We start from the raw sequence: 18,018 nt of genomic DNA, 5'->3' as shown, positions 1-18,018 counted from the left end.
ACACACCATACAGTAAAAGCTCACTGCAATGGACTAATTGGGGCCCAAGCCATTAAAAAAAAAGTGAGATTCCAATATTAATGACTTCCGTACTTCCACTTGCTAACCTGGACTTGTTCCAATATATTAAACATTAGTCCGAATTGCACTATCGGTTTTTAAACTGTTTTCACTACCATTACAGTACTGTACTGTATTATACATTCACTACAGTAATCAAATGGTATAATATACATAATAATACTGTACTGTACACTGATAAATGTGTCTTTTATTTACCATGTTGTGGTGAACATAGCTGAAGTGGTCAGGCAGTCTGGACTGCTTCTGGCTTTATCGGACTTCTTCCGATATGTAAGAATTTAGTCCGATAGCTCCTCAGTTCCAATAAAAGCAAATTCATTTCTATTGTAGTCTGTTATATTGAGGTTTTACTATATATATTTATATACAGTATATATATGTACGTCATATTCCATGTCACCCAGTATGACTAAATACACACACATATATATATATATATATATATATATATATATATATATATATGTACATTGTATTCCATGTGACCCAGTATGACTAAAAAGTAAGTTGAAGGAGCTTCAGAATTTCTTTTTAGGCACAGCATATTTTCCCAAAGCCTCAGTTTATGGGTTATAACTCCCTCCCTCCCCCCCTTCTCTCTCTCTCTCTCTCTCTCTCTCTCTCTACTGTAAAGTGTGTTCTCTTGCTTCTCTTATGTCTCCAACATATATGTCTCTCACTTCCTCCCTTTCTTGCTGCTTCTACAGGACTCATCCCGTGGGAGCTTTGAGGGAGAGCGGCCAGACAGTGATGAGTCTCTCCCCGATGGCCATCACCAGTCTGACTATATCCCCTCTCGACCAGCCACTCTAGGCAGAGATAGGCGCTCAAAATCACGGTTAGTAGTACCAGAGTGATAATGTGGAAGTGAGTCTATATACTTAAAAAAAAAAAAAAAAATCTAGTTAGGTTTAAGGTGCAATCATAGTAGCTAGCAAATGCAGCAGAGTATTTTTTAGCATTTGTTGTATGATAATTTTATAATTTAGTTTCTTGTCCTAGTACAGAAAGTTCATATAGTACATCTTCATCATCGTCACTATCTTTATCATTATTGTCATCGTCATTGTCACCATTTTTTTTTTTTTTTTTTTTTTTTTTTTTTTAATAGAGCAGAGGAAGGAAAAACAAATGAATAAAAAAAAAACAAATCCATGCGCCAGATTACTGGTGTCCTCTGTTCATAAAATATCTGTAACAGTTAGACTTGAACAGCAGTAGGTTGAAGTTTGGAGGGAAACAACTCAGGGGAAGCGAGTTCCAGAGAGTTGCAGTTCGGGGAATGAAAGAATTCTGATAGGCAGAAGTTCTGCAGTATGGCTGAGTGACATTCCAGTCATGAGCGCTGCCAGCTGGCCGTGTAGCACAAGGGGAGGCATGGAGAGGTGACACCGTGGACGCAACTTCGTCTGAGCATTTGCTAAAGAAATTTAGTAATCCCCCCACTACCCGATGTAATAGAGCCAAAGGCATGTCCGGAAAGTGGTCCAGTCCAGATAGTGGGCCCCAGCCTCCTGGACTTGTACCTATGGCCCCTAACTCAGAAAAACACCTATACAACTCCCTCTGGACATGCATAGCACCTATTTAAGACCCAAATCACACCAATAAGGGACATAAAAAACTGAAATAAATGCAAAAGAACCAGAGAATGAGGTTTTAGAGGTGAGTTTATACAATATTAAACATTTAGGGTACTTACAACAAGTCCCTGGCTCCTGGACTGGTACTTATGGACTCTAACTCAGAAAAACATCTATACAACTCCCTCTGGACATGCATAGCACCTATTAAGACCCATATCACACCAATAAAGGACATAAAAGACTGAAATAAATGCAAAAGAACCAGAGAATGAGGTTTTAGAGGTGAGTTTATACAGTATTAAACATTCTGGGTACTTACAACAAGTCCCTGGCTCCTGGACTGGTCTGAACTGCCAGTTTGCACTCCACAGTTAGGTAATCCTTTGCACTCTAAATTCTGATTTCTTAACACTGCACAACACTGTAAATTTCCATGTGTTCTAGTGGCGAGATATTGCAGTTTATTCACTGTTTATTCACAAAAAACGAACACGTGTGGCTTGCATTGCGATAAGCATCTGCTCTCGATTGGAGTTAGGCTGTGACTGTTGATGATCGGGTAACAGAGTTGCCAGATCGCAACGGCCACATTACCAAACTCCTCAATTTTCATTACCATTTTTAACTTTTCATTACCAGATTCGTAAAGCTAGCATCTATTCTTCACTAATTATATATACAAGTGGAAATACATGTAATCACTCTTCTTATAATTAACAGCATGTTCTGGTTAGTACTTGGATGGGTGACCGCCTGGGAACACCAGATGCTGTTAGCATCCCTACGTCAAGTGGGGTTGGTGGAGGATTAGTGCCCCTCCCTGTAAAACAATTAACTCTAAGCCCTTGGCCACCCCGTTTGGGATGCATGGTGTCTGGCAATGAAAAAAAATGATTATTATCACGCTATATAGGCTACCAAATTAATCAGAGAGAGCAAACAATCCAACTATCTCTATCCTGTGTATCCTCATATGTGTGAAAAATCCGTTTGGTATTGTATTATTCCGATTCATTACCAAACGAATTTTTCATTACCAAATTGGCCCACATTTGGTAATGAAAAATACCAAATGGCAACCCTGACAGGGGAGGGGGGAGGAAGGAAGGGGTGAAGGGACCATGGTGTAACAGCTGTTTGGCGCCGCAGGGCAATTTCAGATTACAGGTGGGGAAAAAGTCGGATTTTTTTCGAATATTTTGCGATTTTTGGCCCATTTTGGGAATACAGGGTATTGGATCCCGTGACCAAAATATCCGGTAAGTGGGGATGTCCGGAAAGTACGGGGATTACTGTATTTGTAAAATGACGTAAGGGAGGCAACATTCCTTCTTACTTGTAGGGGAGGTAGTTTATTAGTAATAACAGGGTTATTAATAATTCTAACAGCTTTGTCCTGAATTTTGTCTACTTGTTTTAATGCAACCTCTCCACATCCACTCCACAAGGGTGAGCAGTATGCAAGCTTAGAGTGCACATGACTCGTATAAATTATAACCAACTGCTCGTCAGTGAAGAAGTTACGGGCTCTGTACAATAATCCAAGTTTCTTTGAGGCGGTTTTAGCAAGTGATCTAACATGAGAGGTCCAGCTGAAGGCATCTGCATCATTACTGTCATCATCATTGTCATCATCTTCATCATTATTTTACAGCCTATCCAGGCTTCAGGCTTGCAGGTGATAGTCATCGTTTACATCAAGGCAGCTCTCCAAGCTGCAGAGACTTTTGCTGTCTCCCAACTAAACCATTACCTATAAGAATGTGTTGCATCACCTAGTCCAGAGTGCTGCAAGGAGTGGTTATCATTCTGCTCCCCATATTCATAAATTTTCATCATGCATCTACCATTGCCATCATTTTCACTTGTTATTAGCATTTTAGCATTACCTTACCTCTCTTTGCACTGGGCCACCTATCCCCAGATGACATTACAGCCATTGAATCTAAAGTCAGCAGTACTTTGTCTTTCATTCTACAGTGTTCCCTTGTGATTCCATTTGTTAAAATATTCATTGAGTAATGAAATCATGCCCACACTTTGTTATCAGATGGCAAGATTAGTTTGGTGCCAGTGTAGAAGCTAGCTCAGTTTTGAGTTGGAGGTGGTTGCAATAATTTTAGAGAGCTGCTCCCCTGTTAATAGGGCAGGGACTCTGTCTGTGTTGTGGGATTTTTTACTTCCTGTATTAGAAGTTTAATATATCTTGGTAGGGAAACATATCCAGTAAAGAAAGTGCCTAGATGTAAGCAAACTGAAATGACAAGTGTGAGATTGAAGCATAATGACACACTGAGCAACAGACTGTAATGTGAAGAGTTAAGAGAATGCATTATTTTTGAGAATTTTAGTGAAGTAATGCATTTGGGTTGACTGGGATAGTTTGGAGGGACAAAATGTTTGTAAAAGTAACTTGGTAAAGAACTCTACAAATCTGAACATGGAAGGGAGAGCCACTGAGAGCAATTTAAAGACAATGTTTGACAGTGTCTAAAGTAAAGAGCAAAATTATTGTACTGTACATTACTGGGCTTGGATGTTGTAGGAGATCATACAGCTTAGAAAGCACCCATTGAACAAGGCAAACCCTGAGCAGTCTTGAAAGACTATCCTTCATAATGTATATACAGCATACATAAATCTTATTCACAGACAGCACAAGGACATTTCTCAGTTTCTGCCACAGGCTCCTTACCCAAACCAGTGACAGACTCCTTTGGTATGCAAACATGTAGTACTTTCAGCCTTCATGCTTCCATTGCAGCCTAAATTTGGCAAATTGACAGGAAAACTGCCAAAATAGGGAGAGGTACTGTACATACAGTAGTGTATAGGTAGGGAGTTTTTTGGTTTTCAGTGGCTTTTCTGCATGGTTTTCTTGGTGTTTAGCATTACTTTGGAAATCCCCTTGTGTGTTTTGATGTCTAAATATGCCTGAATGACCGAAAAACACTGCCAAATTAAGCATAGGTACAGATCAAATGGGTAATGGCTATAGGTTGAATATAAGTAGGGTCCAGGTATAGTAGGGGAATAGTATTCATTATCTGGATGTTGCCAATACCCGGACATGCGTTTGGCTCTGTTGTGTTTGGATACCTGAGGGATTACTATCTATCTATGAATCTATCTATCTGTTGCCAGATGCCTTAATCCCATACGGGGTGGCCCCAAACAAATCGCCTCCACGTCGCCCTGTCCCCTGCCATTTGACTGCCCTGCTCCCAACTCACACCTCCTTCTCTCATATACCTCCACTCCATCCCTCCATCACATCCTCGACCTACCCTTCCTTCTCCCCCCCTTCACCTCACTCACATAACACTATCCTCATCAGTCTCTCACCCTCCTTCCTCTCCACATGGCCAAACCACCTCAGTGTGTTCCTCCTAACGTTTCCTATCACATCCACATCCACACCACAACGCCCCTTTATATCCTCATTTGTCAGCTGTCTCTCCATGTGACTCCACAGGCTCCTCTTAAGTAACTCATTTCCACTGCTCTCACTCTTGACTTGTGTCCTTCCAACAACGTCCAAGCTTCACTTCCATACGTTAGAGTTGGTATCACAATACTGTCATGCAGTAACTTTTTCACTCTCTTGCTCACTTCCCTGTTTCTTATCACTGCTTTCAAGGAACCAGCAACCTTTCTTCCTTGTTGTACCCTTTCAAGCACTTCACCCTCCAAACTTCCATCTTTACTCATAACACACCCCATGTACTTAAACGTACTCACATTTTCCATTTCCTCATCATCCAGCCTCGCCGTACATTCACTGACTTCACCTCTCTCAAAGACCATCACTTTACTTTTCCCACCTTTCACCTTTATATTCCGTTTCTTACTCTCCCAAACTCGTCCACCAAGCCTTGCAGCTCCCCTTCATCTTCACATAACAACACGGTATCATCTGAAACAACAGTACAAGGAGTTTCCAAACACTACCCTCTCTCACTAGGGCCACTCCAACATCCACTGCCCTACCTTGTATCTCTTTTATTACCCCATCCATGTACAGATTGAACAACCATGGAGACATGACACATCCCTGTTTCAACCCAACCTTCAGAGAGAAAACTTCACTTAGTTCGCCATCCACACGCACTGCACCCTTAGCACCATCATACATACTCTTCACAGCATTCAACAACTTCCCATCTACTCCATATATTCTTAATGCTTTCCACAATCCTTGTCTATCCACCCTGTCATAATGCTTTCTTCATATCCCTGAAGGCCGCATACAACTTCTTTCCCCTCTTTAGAAACATTTCCACTAAAGATCTAAGAATGAATATCTGATCTACACAACCTCTTCCCTTCCTAAAGCCTCCCTGTTCTTCTCAAACTAATTCCGCTGTTATTTCCCTAACTCATTCAATAAGTATCCTACATATATATAAATATATATATGTATATAGACACAGTAACCTCTCAATTAACGCGAGTTTAAACAGCGCGTTTTCGTTTTAACACGAGCAAATATTTAAGGAGATATGTTTAACTAACAAGGGTTTCTCGATTTAACGCAACTTTACACTTACGTGATGTTTTCAAATTAGCCGCGCGCGCCTTGGACGGTCCCGAGCTGATAGACCGTCTCGAGGATGGTTTAATTTATTCAGGAGAGAGTATATATATATATATATATATATATATATTGTATCTGTTTCATTATGGTAAATTAAGTCTTGGGAATGTACGAGTGGATGGAGTGGTTGGTCAGTGGGTTGTGCCAGCTGAAGTAGATGGGAATGGTAGTGCTTTGGTGGACATCTGTGCTGGTATGGGGTTGGCAATAGTTAATACCTACTTTTGGCATAAGGTGATCCACAGATATACATGGAGAGTAATGAGGAGGATGGATGGTGGACTTGTTGAACGAAAGACAATGATAGACTACATGTGTGTGGATGAGCGAATGAGAAAACAAGTGTTGGATGCAAGTGTGTGGAGAGGGTGGGGGAATGGAGTCTCAGACCATCACTTAGTGATGGCCAAGGTAAAGCTGCAAAGAAAATGGTTGAAGAGACGAAGGAGAAGACAGGAGGAAACTGCTCCTGCGAGAAGAGTGGAGAAGCTACAAGATAGTGAGAAAATGGCAGAATATAAGAACATGGTGGATGAAAGATTGGGAAGGTATGAATTAGAGCAGATGGAAGGGGTGGAAGACATATGTAAAATATTCACGGAAGAGATAGGCACAGCATGTGAGGTGGTTTGTGGAGTGAGGAGGAGATGCAAGGGTGTGCAAGGGACAGCATGGTGGAATGATGAGGTGAAACGAGCTGTGGAACAAAAGAAGAAGGCATATAGTGAATGGCTAGCGAGTAGAGGTTGGGGAGAAGATGAGAGAGAGAAGAGAGAGGTACTGTATATGTGAGCAGGAGAAGGGAGGTGAAGAGACTGGTGAAGGAGAGTAAGAAGAAAGTGGATGAAGAATTTGGGAGGAATCTGAATGTGAAATGGAGGGAGAGTAAGAAATTGTTTTAGAAGGAGGTAAAGAAAGTAAGGCAGTGTGAAAGGGGATATAGTAGGGGATTGAAAGATAGGAATAATAGATTGTTGGTGGAGAAGAGAGAGAAATTGAGGAGATGGAAGGAGCACTTTGAGGATTTGTTGAATGTACAGTAGAGAGTGAGAGCAGTGGTTGGGGAATGGCTGGGAGGAGAAGAGATGAGTGGAGGGAGGAAGAGATCAGTAGGGCAGATTGGCTTGGGAAGAGGGAAGGGTTCCAGAGGACTGGAAATCAGGTATAATTGTTCCTTTATACAAAGGAAAAGGGGAGAGAGAAGTATGTGGTAACCATAGGGGTGTTTGCCTTCTTAGTGTGACTAGAAGAATATATGGTAGAATACTCACTGATTGGCTTGGGAAGAGGGAAGGGTTCCAGAGGACTGGAAATCAGGTATAATTATTCCTTTATACAAAGGAAAAGGGGAGAGAGAAGTATGTGGTAACTATAGGGGTATTTGCCTTCTTAGTGTGACTGGAAAAATATATGGTAGAATACTCATTGATAGGGTTAGGCATATGACAGAGGAGCTAGTTGGAGAAGAACAAGGGGGATTTAGGAAGGGAAAAGAGTGTGTAGATCAGATATTTGTTCTAAGATGTTTAGTGAAGTATCTAGAGAAGGGAAAGAAAGTGTATGCTGCCTTCATGGACTTGGAGAAAGCTTATGACAGAATAGATAGGCAAGGTATGTGGAAGGTATTCAGAATATATGGAGTGGAGGGGAAATTGATGAATGCTGTGAAGAGTATGTACGAAAGAGCTAGGGCTACAGTGCGAGTGGATGGTGAGCTGAGTGAATTCTTTGATCTCAGTGTGGGACTGAAACAGGGTTGTGTGATGTCTCCATGGCTGTTTAATATGTACATGGATGGGGTTGTAAAGGAGGTGCAAGGTAGGGCAGTAGATGTGGGGGTGGCACTAATGAATGAGGGTGAGCTTTGGAAGATTCCGGTGTTGCTTTTTGCTGATGATACAGTATTGTTGCGTGAAGATGAATGGGAGTTGCAAGGTTTGGTGAATGAATTTAGGACAGTGTGTAGGAAGAGGAATCTGAAAGTTAATGTAAACAAGAGTAAAGTTATGGTGTTTGAGAGGAATGAAGTCACAGAATGTACAGTGAGGTTGGATGGTGAGGATATGGAGAATGTGAGTGTATTCAAGTACTGTACTTGGGTAGTGTGATGAGTAAGGATGGAACGTTGGGGGATGAAGTGCATGAAAGGGTACAGCAGGGAAGGAAGGTTGTTGGTTCACTGAAAGCAGTGATGAGAAATACGGAGGTGAGTATGGAAGTTACGAAGTCACTTCATGATAGTATTGTGATCCCTACCCTGACGTATGGAACCGAGGCGTGGACCTTGCAAGAGGGGAACAAGTCAAGAGTGAGAGCAGTGGAAATGAGTTACTTCAGAGGAGCATGTGGAGTGACATGGAGGGACAGGCTGACTAATGAAGAAGTGAAGGAACATTGTGGGGTGGATGTGGATGTGGTTGAGAAGATTAGAAGAAATACACTGAGGTGGTTTGGACATGTGGAGAGAATGGAGAATGAAAGACTGACTAAGAGGGTGTATGTAGGTGAGGTGGAGGGAGGGGTAGACCGAGGATGAGGTGGAGGGATGGAGTTGAGAGGTATATGAGGGAGGGGGGGAGTGGGTTGGGGGGAGGGTAGTCAAATGGTGGGTGACAGAGTGACTTGGAGGCATTTTGTCTGTGGCAACCCTTTTGCAGGATTAGGGAGTTGGGCTATAGATAGATAGATAGATAGAAGTCTTTACATATCAGGACAGCAGAGCGAGGAGGGGGAGCGGTGGGAGGTGGGGGAGGGCTGGAGGTGGAGAAGCGGGGTGAGGAGGGGCAGCAGCAGACGCAAGTGATGTGTAGATGAAGTGATGCTGTGTGTTGTTATTGTTTGTGAGCTACTTACCGTAATGAAAATGTTGCTTTTACTGTATTGTTTCTATGACCTACTAATGCATTAATAATGTTGAGGAACTTTCACAATGCTGTGAAAGAAGCAAAATTGATAGAAAATCCACTTAAAAAACGAAAACAGTACTGTATGAATGTGGAGAGAAGTAAACAACACTTCAGCCCAACTAGGGCTCAAATGTTGTTTACTTCTCCCCAGATACAGTGAGTCCTTTGATATACGAAAAGGATAGGGACCAAAAAAAAAAACTTTCGTAATGCGAAATTTCGTATATTGGAACAATTTTCCCCATTGAAATATACATATAAATGGGGGGATGCGTCCCAGGACCCCCTCAGACCCCCACCTAAACTTCAGTCCCCCCTATTAAGAAGTAAGCAATACCTGTATACAGTTGTAGAGAAGGAGGTGGCCATATTCTTGTACATCTCCCTTTTCTTCATCACAGTCCCAGTGGTGGAAACAGCAAGGCCTAAAGCATGCCCAGTCTCCGAGACTTCCTGCCCCTCCTTGTGGGGTCTTATAATTTCCAATTTCCTTTCCAGAATTAGAGTACAATGCTGCTGCATCTTTGCAGTGGGTTCCCCCAGTGCTGGAGATGATGCAGGGCGCTTGGGAGGCATGGCGAAACAATACGAAAATGTGAAAGGATGTGAAAATATCCTCATGTACAGCGAGGCTGTGAGGAGAGGAGGGACGTGGACTCAACTGAGAAGTGCGCAAAAATTTGTTTACCAGAGAGGAGTTAGTTTGTTTTCTCTCGGCAAGCAAGTGCAGTGCTATGCACTGCGCCCATTTTGAATTTTTCATACAGTATTCCATTAACCTATTCATAGCTGCTGGCCTTGAACAACACTTCACTGTTTCGGTGTCAATGACGTTGAGTTAGGGCATTATAAAAACTGCGAACAATTTCAGGAAGGGAACGAAGGTCACTGGTGTGTGTACATGACCCTACTCTACCATCCCATCAGTCAGGCATTCTCTTCACTCCAGATGTATTCGCCAATGTTTACATGCTCATGTTACATACGCCCTAATTTTGTGTAAGTTTCTTTCAGCAAGAGAACATTATTTACCATCCTCAAAATAATCAGAAAAATATAGAAGACAAACTAGGGGAATGTGAACTGAATTGGTAGGGTCTTTAGGCTGTATGCTTACATGAAAGATTATGGGTTTTACAATTTTAAGAGATGATATGGAACAAAAATGTTTGCTGATCAGAAAAAAATTACTCTCTCATCCCACATGTTCTCGTAGGTTAGCATTCAGTTCCACATTCTTCATTCGGTATCACTCTTCCCAATATATTTCAGACCGACTGAGCACAGTTGTTTCTGCTCCTTAGAGTTAGTGTACATTTACTGCTCATTCTTTTGTTTGTTCTTATGTGTATGTGAGAAAGAGAGAGGACTGATACAAACAATAATGCATTCCATTATTGCTTTCGTAGCTGCTGGCCCTGAACAACACCTTACTCTACTGGTGTCACTGACATTGAGTTAGGGTGAGCTATAAAAAACTGCGAGCAATTATGGGAAGGGAATGAGGGTCACTGGTGTGTTTACACAACCCTACTCTACCACCTCAAGCAGTCCGGCATTCACAGTTCACTTTGTCCCAGATGTTTTCGGCAGATGTATACATGCATCCTAATTTTATTAATATTTCCACGAATCATAGCAAATCACAGGATGGGTTTAGGGGGAAAAAAAAAAAAAAAGAAAAAAAAAAAAAAAAAAAAAAACGGGTGTGCCAGACGAGTCTTTTCACATGTGTATGAAAAAGAAATTGATTTTAGAATTTTGAAAAAATGGTCCCAAGGCTGACCACGGGAACACGCAAATATCTGAACCCACAGCCATTGAGGGGGCTAAACATACGTTTTACTTTAAGCAGTAAAACCACCTTATCAAATCAGTTCTTCCTGGTAGTCTGCTATATTTTTCAAATTACAGTATTTCTGGGTTGGTAAATACAGTAAAAGTTTCTTATTAAGCCACTATCACACAGGGACATTGTATGCAGCGTGCAGAACAGAATGGATGTTCAAACCCAGCATTCCTTCTGATATGACATAGTGTGCATTGACGGCTACCATCTTTATCGAGTTAACTCCACTTAGGTGGCCACAGTCAAGGTCACTTGTCCTGACTTCCAAGCAGACAACATGTTTATCATTAACAACAATGGACACGAACCAGCTAGTGACTTTTGCAGTGGGCATTGCAGTCCACACACTGCACTGCAGGCAGAGGAAGAACTCTCTGCAAGAAGACGAATAAGGTGGGAATTATGGAATTCAAGATAGCAGACAGTGCGCACTACCCAGCCACAACTAGGGATAAAATCCATGGAGAAAAATGAAACTACAGAGTTCTGGACAGCAACAGTGATCATGGATGTCGACGAATGGGTCTCGAAGTTCCACACGTGGTTGTCCATGACACTTGCATGGCATCAGATTTGGACATCCATGGGTCCCCATGTGATAGCTGCATTACACACCACCAGGGTTGCCAAGGTTGCGGTTTTCCCGCCAAATTGGGCTGGTTTTGAAGCTCTTCCGCGGGCAAATTTTACCTGTCGCGGGTTGCGTTTTTTGGGCTGGTTTGAAAACTGTCGTGGTTTTTTGGGCTAGTTTGGAGTTAAACCACATCACGACAAAATACTGAGAGAGAGAGAGAGAGTTGTTTAAACATAACGGCGGAGAGAGAGAGACCCTCTAATACTCCCATAGGGACAAGTGGGTGCAGCCCACGAGAGATCCAGAGCAGTTCTGGATAACTATATAACCATACAGATTTGTGCAGAGAGAGGGACTTCCAAGAACTAGACAGTTTTGTTTTATCCCTGCTATCGTTGCCAGCAAGCAATGCCACAGTAGAGAGGGTTTTCTTTCAATATAATTTAGTGAAAAGTAAATTAAGAAACAGACTGCAGCATGAAACAGTTGAAAACACTCTTCATGTCAGAGCATGTGTTGTAATGATTTCACATCAAACAAAATGATGTTAGCAAGTTTCACATATGACGTAATGTATACAGAAAAGAACACAGTGATGATGATCATGAATTAATGATATAAAACACTAATTTTGCATAATGAGGATTTTTAAAATAATTATTGGTGTTGGGCTACTTTTGGGATGGTTTTCAGTTGGATTTCCCCGGGTAGAGTTGGGTGCGACTTGGCAGCCCTGTACACCACCACCATATGCCTCACTCTCAACCCGCTGCTTTCATGTTTCAATGTTTTTGTTTTCTCTCTTTCTCCTTTACCATTTAACCACTTGATATTCTGAACCTTTAATGATTGCGAACGTAACAGCACTCTTTCACAGAGACTCAGGCAAAATAAACAAAATCTTCTATAAAATGTGTTTATGTTTCATCTGTCTACATCCAATATTGACAGTAAAGATCAGTATTGGAAAAAGTACAAATACAATATTGGCAATACTGAATATCGGTTTGGCATATTGTATCAGTTACAGCACTATTATTGAAACTTATTCCTGTTGTACACCTGCTTTTACCTTAAACCTTCACTGCGTACTCTGCTGACCCTCATTGCAGTTCTTGATTCTGTACACACTGATGTTACTGCCAAAAACATCCATTCTGTAGTGAACATGTGTCTCATAGGTTAGCGACCTACTGTACTTTCCTTTTCACCCTGTTCAAATATGCAGTTATAAAGTATAGAATATAAAGGATAGATTATGAACCAGTATATGCTTAATACATCATTGCCCATCATACACACTCTTAGTTGGACATTTTGAGGAGAATGTAATTTCTCCTTCTATCAGGGTTTTTCTTGCTCTCATGATCCAACCTCACCCCATCCTTAGGTGGAGAAAGAGGTCTGGATTTTGATGATGATGATGACGATGATGATGATGCAAACTAGTTACTGCCTGTGGAACATTACTCCACTTCACCCCTCTCCCCCCCCCTCTCTCTCTCTCTTCCATTTCCTTCATTTTCTTTCCCTTCCCTCTCCTGGGTATGCCCTCTTGTCGAATCTTTCCTCTGACTCATGTTGCAGTAAAGGTCAAGAGCAAGAATAGCTTGGATAAAGGTCAGGCAGGGCTAGCTGATATCCCAAGCCAGTTCGGCAAGTAATGATGAAAATGGATGGGGAGAAGAGTTGTGTTTTTATGTCTGGAGCTCCACATTTTGGCTCTCTGAAGTTGGTAATTTATAAGCATAATTATGGGGAGGTCTCTCTAATCTGGTAAACTTATTTTACGGATAATAATGTGAATCCTAGCCCCAGCCGTATCCCACTGGAGAGAGAGAGAGATGGGTGAATAATTATGGGAATAATCAGTACACCCATCACCAACATTAATAACAGAGACATTGCAAAGTTCATCATCACACTCAACACAGATGTCACCACATCCTACGAGGGAACAGAAGACATTACAACCCAAACTTTACATCAGAGGTTGCCTGCCTCATAAATGAGACAATGTGAGAGACTAACACAACTCACCTATCTCTCTCTCTCTCTCTCTGTGGTCTGTGTATCTATGTAACTCTCTCTCTCTCTCACACACACACACACACACACACACACACACACACACACACACACACACACACACACACACACACACACACACACACACACACACACACACACAAAGTGGTACAAAAACAGGAGGCAATAAAAAGGAGGAAGGTAGTAGAACCAAGTCATGACAAGTATATAAACGAGATGATTAAGTTGATGTACTCGGATGTGGATGCAATGGTATCTAAATTATTATAGATGATTGATTATGTCAAAGAAAATGAACCACATAATATGCTTAACTGAAACAAAATTAACACCAAGGCTATCAAATGACATCTTAAACTTAGAGGAATATAATATATGGAGAAGAGATAGGAACTTAAAAAAAGGAGGAATTATAATATTAACTAAGAAAAATCTAAAAGTCAAAGAAATAGAACTGGATATACCCTCACAAGTAGAACTGATTGCAGTAGAAATCAATACAACTGAAGGGAAAGTAATTGTTGCCAATTTGTACATGCCACCCAAGTCAAACACATGGGAGAGAGACGAGTATGAGGACCTGGCAGAGAATACAATTTAGAGTTGAAGATCATTACTACATAAAATGGAAGAGAAATTGGAAAGAATTATACTAACTGGAGATTTTAATACAAATATAAATTGGAATACTCTAGATATAATAAGCCAGGAAAGCTGTTGGGACCAAAAGCTCCTGGATCTCGTGCAAGAGTTTTTCCTAACGCAACATGTAAGGGAAAGCACCAGAAAAAGGGGACTCAGTGTACCCTCAATGCTAGATCTCATATTTACTAGGCAAGAAAACGATATTGACAGTTTAATATACCACCCTCCATTTGGCAAAAGTGACCATGCAGTACTAAATTTGAACTTCAGGATAGCATTTGACATAGTTAACAGCAATGAAAGTTACAAAAAGAGCCTAAACTATAAAAAGGGAAACTATCATGACCTAAAGAAGAACTTCTTAGAAATTGATTGGGGAAAGGAGCTTAGAGGACAAGATTTAAATGCTATATATAAAAAATTTGTGAACTTTATGAAATAGGAGTCCAGAAGTACATCCCAAAGCACAAAGAAGCAGAACAGAAAATAAAGAAATGATTCAATTCAGAATGTAGAAAATCAAAAGAAGAAAGAGATTTGTTGTGGAATAGATACAGAAGACCCAATAGTGAAAGGGCATATAAGAATTACAAACAGGCAAGAAACGATTATACAAGAATAAGGAGGGAAGCCTAAAAGCAGTTTGAGGAGGATATAATAAATAAAAGTAGTGAACAACCGAAGCTATTTTACTGCTACATCAGAAGCAAAACCAAAGTAAAAGATAAAATACAATCCATTACGGACGAAGGAATCACCTATACACAAGAGAAGAATATTTGTGAAGCACTAAACAAGAAATTCCAATCAGTTTTTACAGAGGAAAAAAATTTTGAGAGGGATTGTGGAACATGCATGCCCACACATACTACCAGATATACAAACATCAGAAAAAGTAATGCAGGAGGAGCTAAGTAAATTAGACAAAGGAAAAGCAAATGGTCCTGATGAAATTTCATGTTGGGTACTACGTGAATGTGCAAAGGAGTTAAGTAAACCATTATTTTTAATTTTCAAGAAATCCTTGAGTCAAGGTAAACTACCTGATATTTGGAAGAAAGCAAACATTGTTCCCTTATTCAAGAAAGGGAATAGACAAAATCCACTCAACTACCGACCAGTATCACTAACTAGTGTTGTAAGCAAGATATTAGAAAAGCTTATAAGAAAAGTTTGGGTAAGTCATCTAGAAGAACACAATATGATAACAGAAAGACAGTGTGGTTTCAGAAAAGGAAAATCATGTGTTACTAATTTGTTGAGCTACTATGACAGAGTAACAGACACATTACAGGAAAGAGAAGGATGGGTGGACAGTATCTATTTAGATTTCAGGAATGCATTTGACACAGTACCACACCAAAGACTTTTATGGAAACTGTACCATCAAGGAGGAATTCGAGGCAAACTGTATTGTTGGATGCAAGATTTTCTCATAAGGAGAGAAATGAGAACAGTACTAAGGGGAAATAACTCATCATGGAAAGAAGTGACTAGTGGAGTACCACAGGGCTCAGTGCTGGCACCAATCATGTTTTTAGTGTATATAAATGATATAGACAGTAACACTGGAAATGAAAGCTATTTAAATATGTTTGCAGATGATGCAAAAATACAAAGGAGAATTACTAACATAGGCTCTTGTAAAGAGTTACAAGAAGAATTAAACTTCATGAATGGAGTAATACATGGCAAATGGAATTCAATGTGGACAAGTGTCATGTAATCAAGTTTGGTAAAAGTGCAAAAAGACCTGATTGGGATTATACGTTAGGAAATAAAACCCTACACACAACAGAAAGAGAAAGACCTAGGTGTGAATATCAATAACAGACTATCTCCGACAGACCACATCAGTGAGAGGGTACGGAACATGTATACACTGCTTTCAAATATGAGAATAGCATTCACATACATAAATGAAGACATGCTAAGAAAGATAATAACATCATTCATCAGACCAACCCTGGAGTATGCATCAGTAGTCTGGGGTCCTTATCTCAAAAAACACATAGACAAGATTGAAAAAGTTCAAAGGGCCACTACAAGAAGGGTACCAAACTTAAGGGATCTAAGGTACAAAGAAAGACTAAATAAACAGAATCAACCAACACTACAGGAGAGAAGGAAAAGAGGTGACATGATTATGCTATATAAATGTCAGGGAAGGAGAAAATAGACATAAATGATTACTTAACCTATGGGGAAGCATCAGCAAGAGGACACTGCAAAAAACTGCGTAAGAAGAGAGATGATAAAGACGTAAGGAAATTTAATTTCCCAAATAGAGCAATTGATCAGTGGAATGCACTACCGAATGAAATAGTGTGTGCCAAAACAATTCACAGTTTTAAGGATATGTACGATAAATATGTTTTAAGACACGAGACAGTACGAGCTTGACTCATTCCTGTAAAGATACAATTAGGTAAGAACAATTAGGAAAGAACACACACACACACACACACACATATATATATGGTACACTCACAAGTCTCCAAGAACTTAATAGTGAAATCAGTAACAAAATTAGTACAAAGAAAATGGAAAGTGGATTGCTTTTGTAACAACACTTAGTCACCCCACAGACCCCGCTCAGCTCTACAAAACGCTTAACAGTATCACTAAATCACAAACATATGTTTCCAAGGCCCATGCCGCCCTCCTCCAACGCCAACACATCCCTTCCTGCAAAGAACAAACAAACTCTTAAACCACTTTACAAACATAAATCAATGAACACCAACTCACACTGAGTCTGAAAAGCAACCCTCTCAAGATAGGAGTCCTCTCCATTCAGTCACAGTGCAGCTCCTTTCACTCCAGAACAGACATGTACAGTAATGTTATCAAGAAAACAAAAGAATTGTACAAACACAGCTGTATGGCGTCAGCAACCTACACCTGAAAAATTTAGGACCACAATGCAGCTGGGTCCTTACAAACATCAGCAAGAACTCTCCACATTGAAGTATTCCCAGTCATTGGACATATGTAACATTCATCACTGTATTTAAACAAAACAGATACCCAACACACCCCTCTTTGTACAGACGCTTAGCACATCGTCCAGAAAAAGTGAATGCCCCACTCTCAACAAAGTCACTTCCCATGTTCACCTTGATCCTTCACAACACGGATTCAGAGCACTGCATTCTACAAACACCTTATTGACTTATCTCCTTATCACACACAACAAGCATCGGATGGCATCTCTACAACACCCACAGAACTATAGATACTGTATAAATAAAGCCTTCAATGCCATCCCCCATTGCAAACTGTTCACCAAGATATATAATGCAAACATGGAGAATGGCACCAAATGCTGGCATGCCAACTATTTGTTTGGTAGTGAAGCACATGATACATTCCAGGGCAAGTCATTGCACACAAAATTCCCCCAACAAAGTTCCACAGGGCTCTGTTTCTTACACAGACTCTTCATCCTATACATGCATAATAATCTCTCACCCTAGCCACCCACAAACATTGCCTCATGTGCAGATGACATTACCATAACAGCCACACACCATATTGCAGGCACAGTCAGCACACTGCAACAGGACTATTGCAGCTTACTGCAGACTTGGGTTGAGGATAACAGGCTGATGATTGCCCTAGCTAAATCCACCACCACACTTATCATCAGCAGTAAACATGAACACACGTACTGTACCGTACTTCTACACATCACTCTTAACTAATGACATGTGCCACACATACCT

General features: G+C 40.7%; 1 protein-coding gene across 1 annotated transcript in view; it reads left to right on the top strand.

The window, feature by feature from the left end:
* The window catches only part of LOC145405833 (uncharacterized protein CG43867), a 329,511-nt gene that overhangs the window by 177,182 nt on the left and 134,311 nt on the right, over positions 1–18,018 (top strand). The window contains exon 6 of the mRNA XM_080277076.1: positions 792–922. Coding sequence (XP_080133202.1) covers positions 792–922 — 131 coding nt within the window. The remainder of the gene's footprint in view (positions 1–791; positions 923–18,018) is intronic.

Source organism: Coenobita brevimanus, chromosome 68 (genome assembly GCF_032717465.1).
Source record: "Coenobita brevimanus isolate Jiangsu-jjx chromosome 68, ASM3271746v2, whole genome shotgun sequence".
Classification (NCBI taxonomy): domain Eukaryota; kingdom Metazoa; phylum Arthropoda; class Malacostraca; order Decapoda; family Coenobitidae; genus Coenobita; species Coenobita brevimanus.
This window is presented reverse-complemented; position numbering and strand designations above follow the sequence as displayed.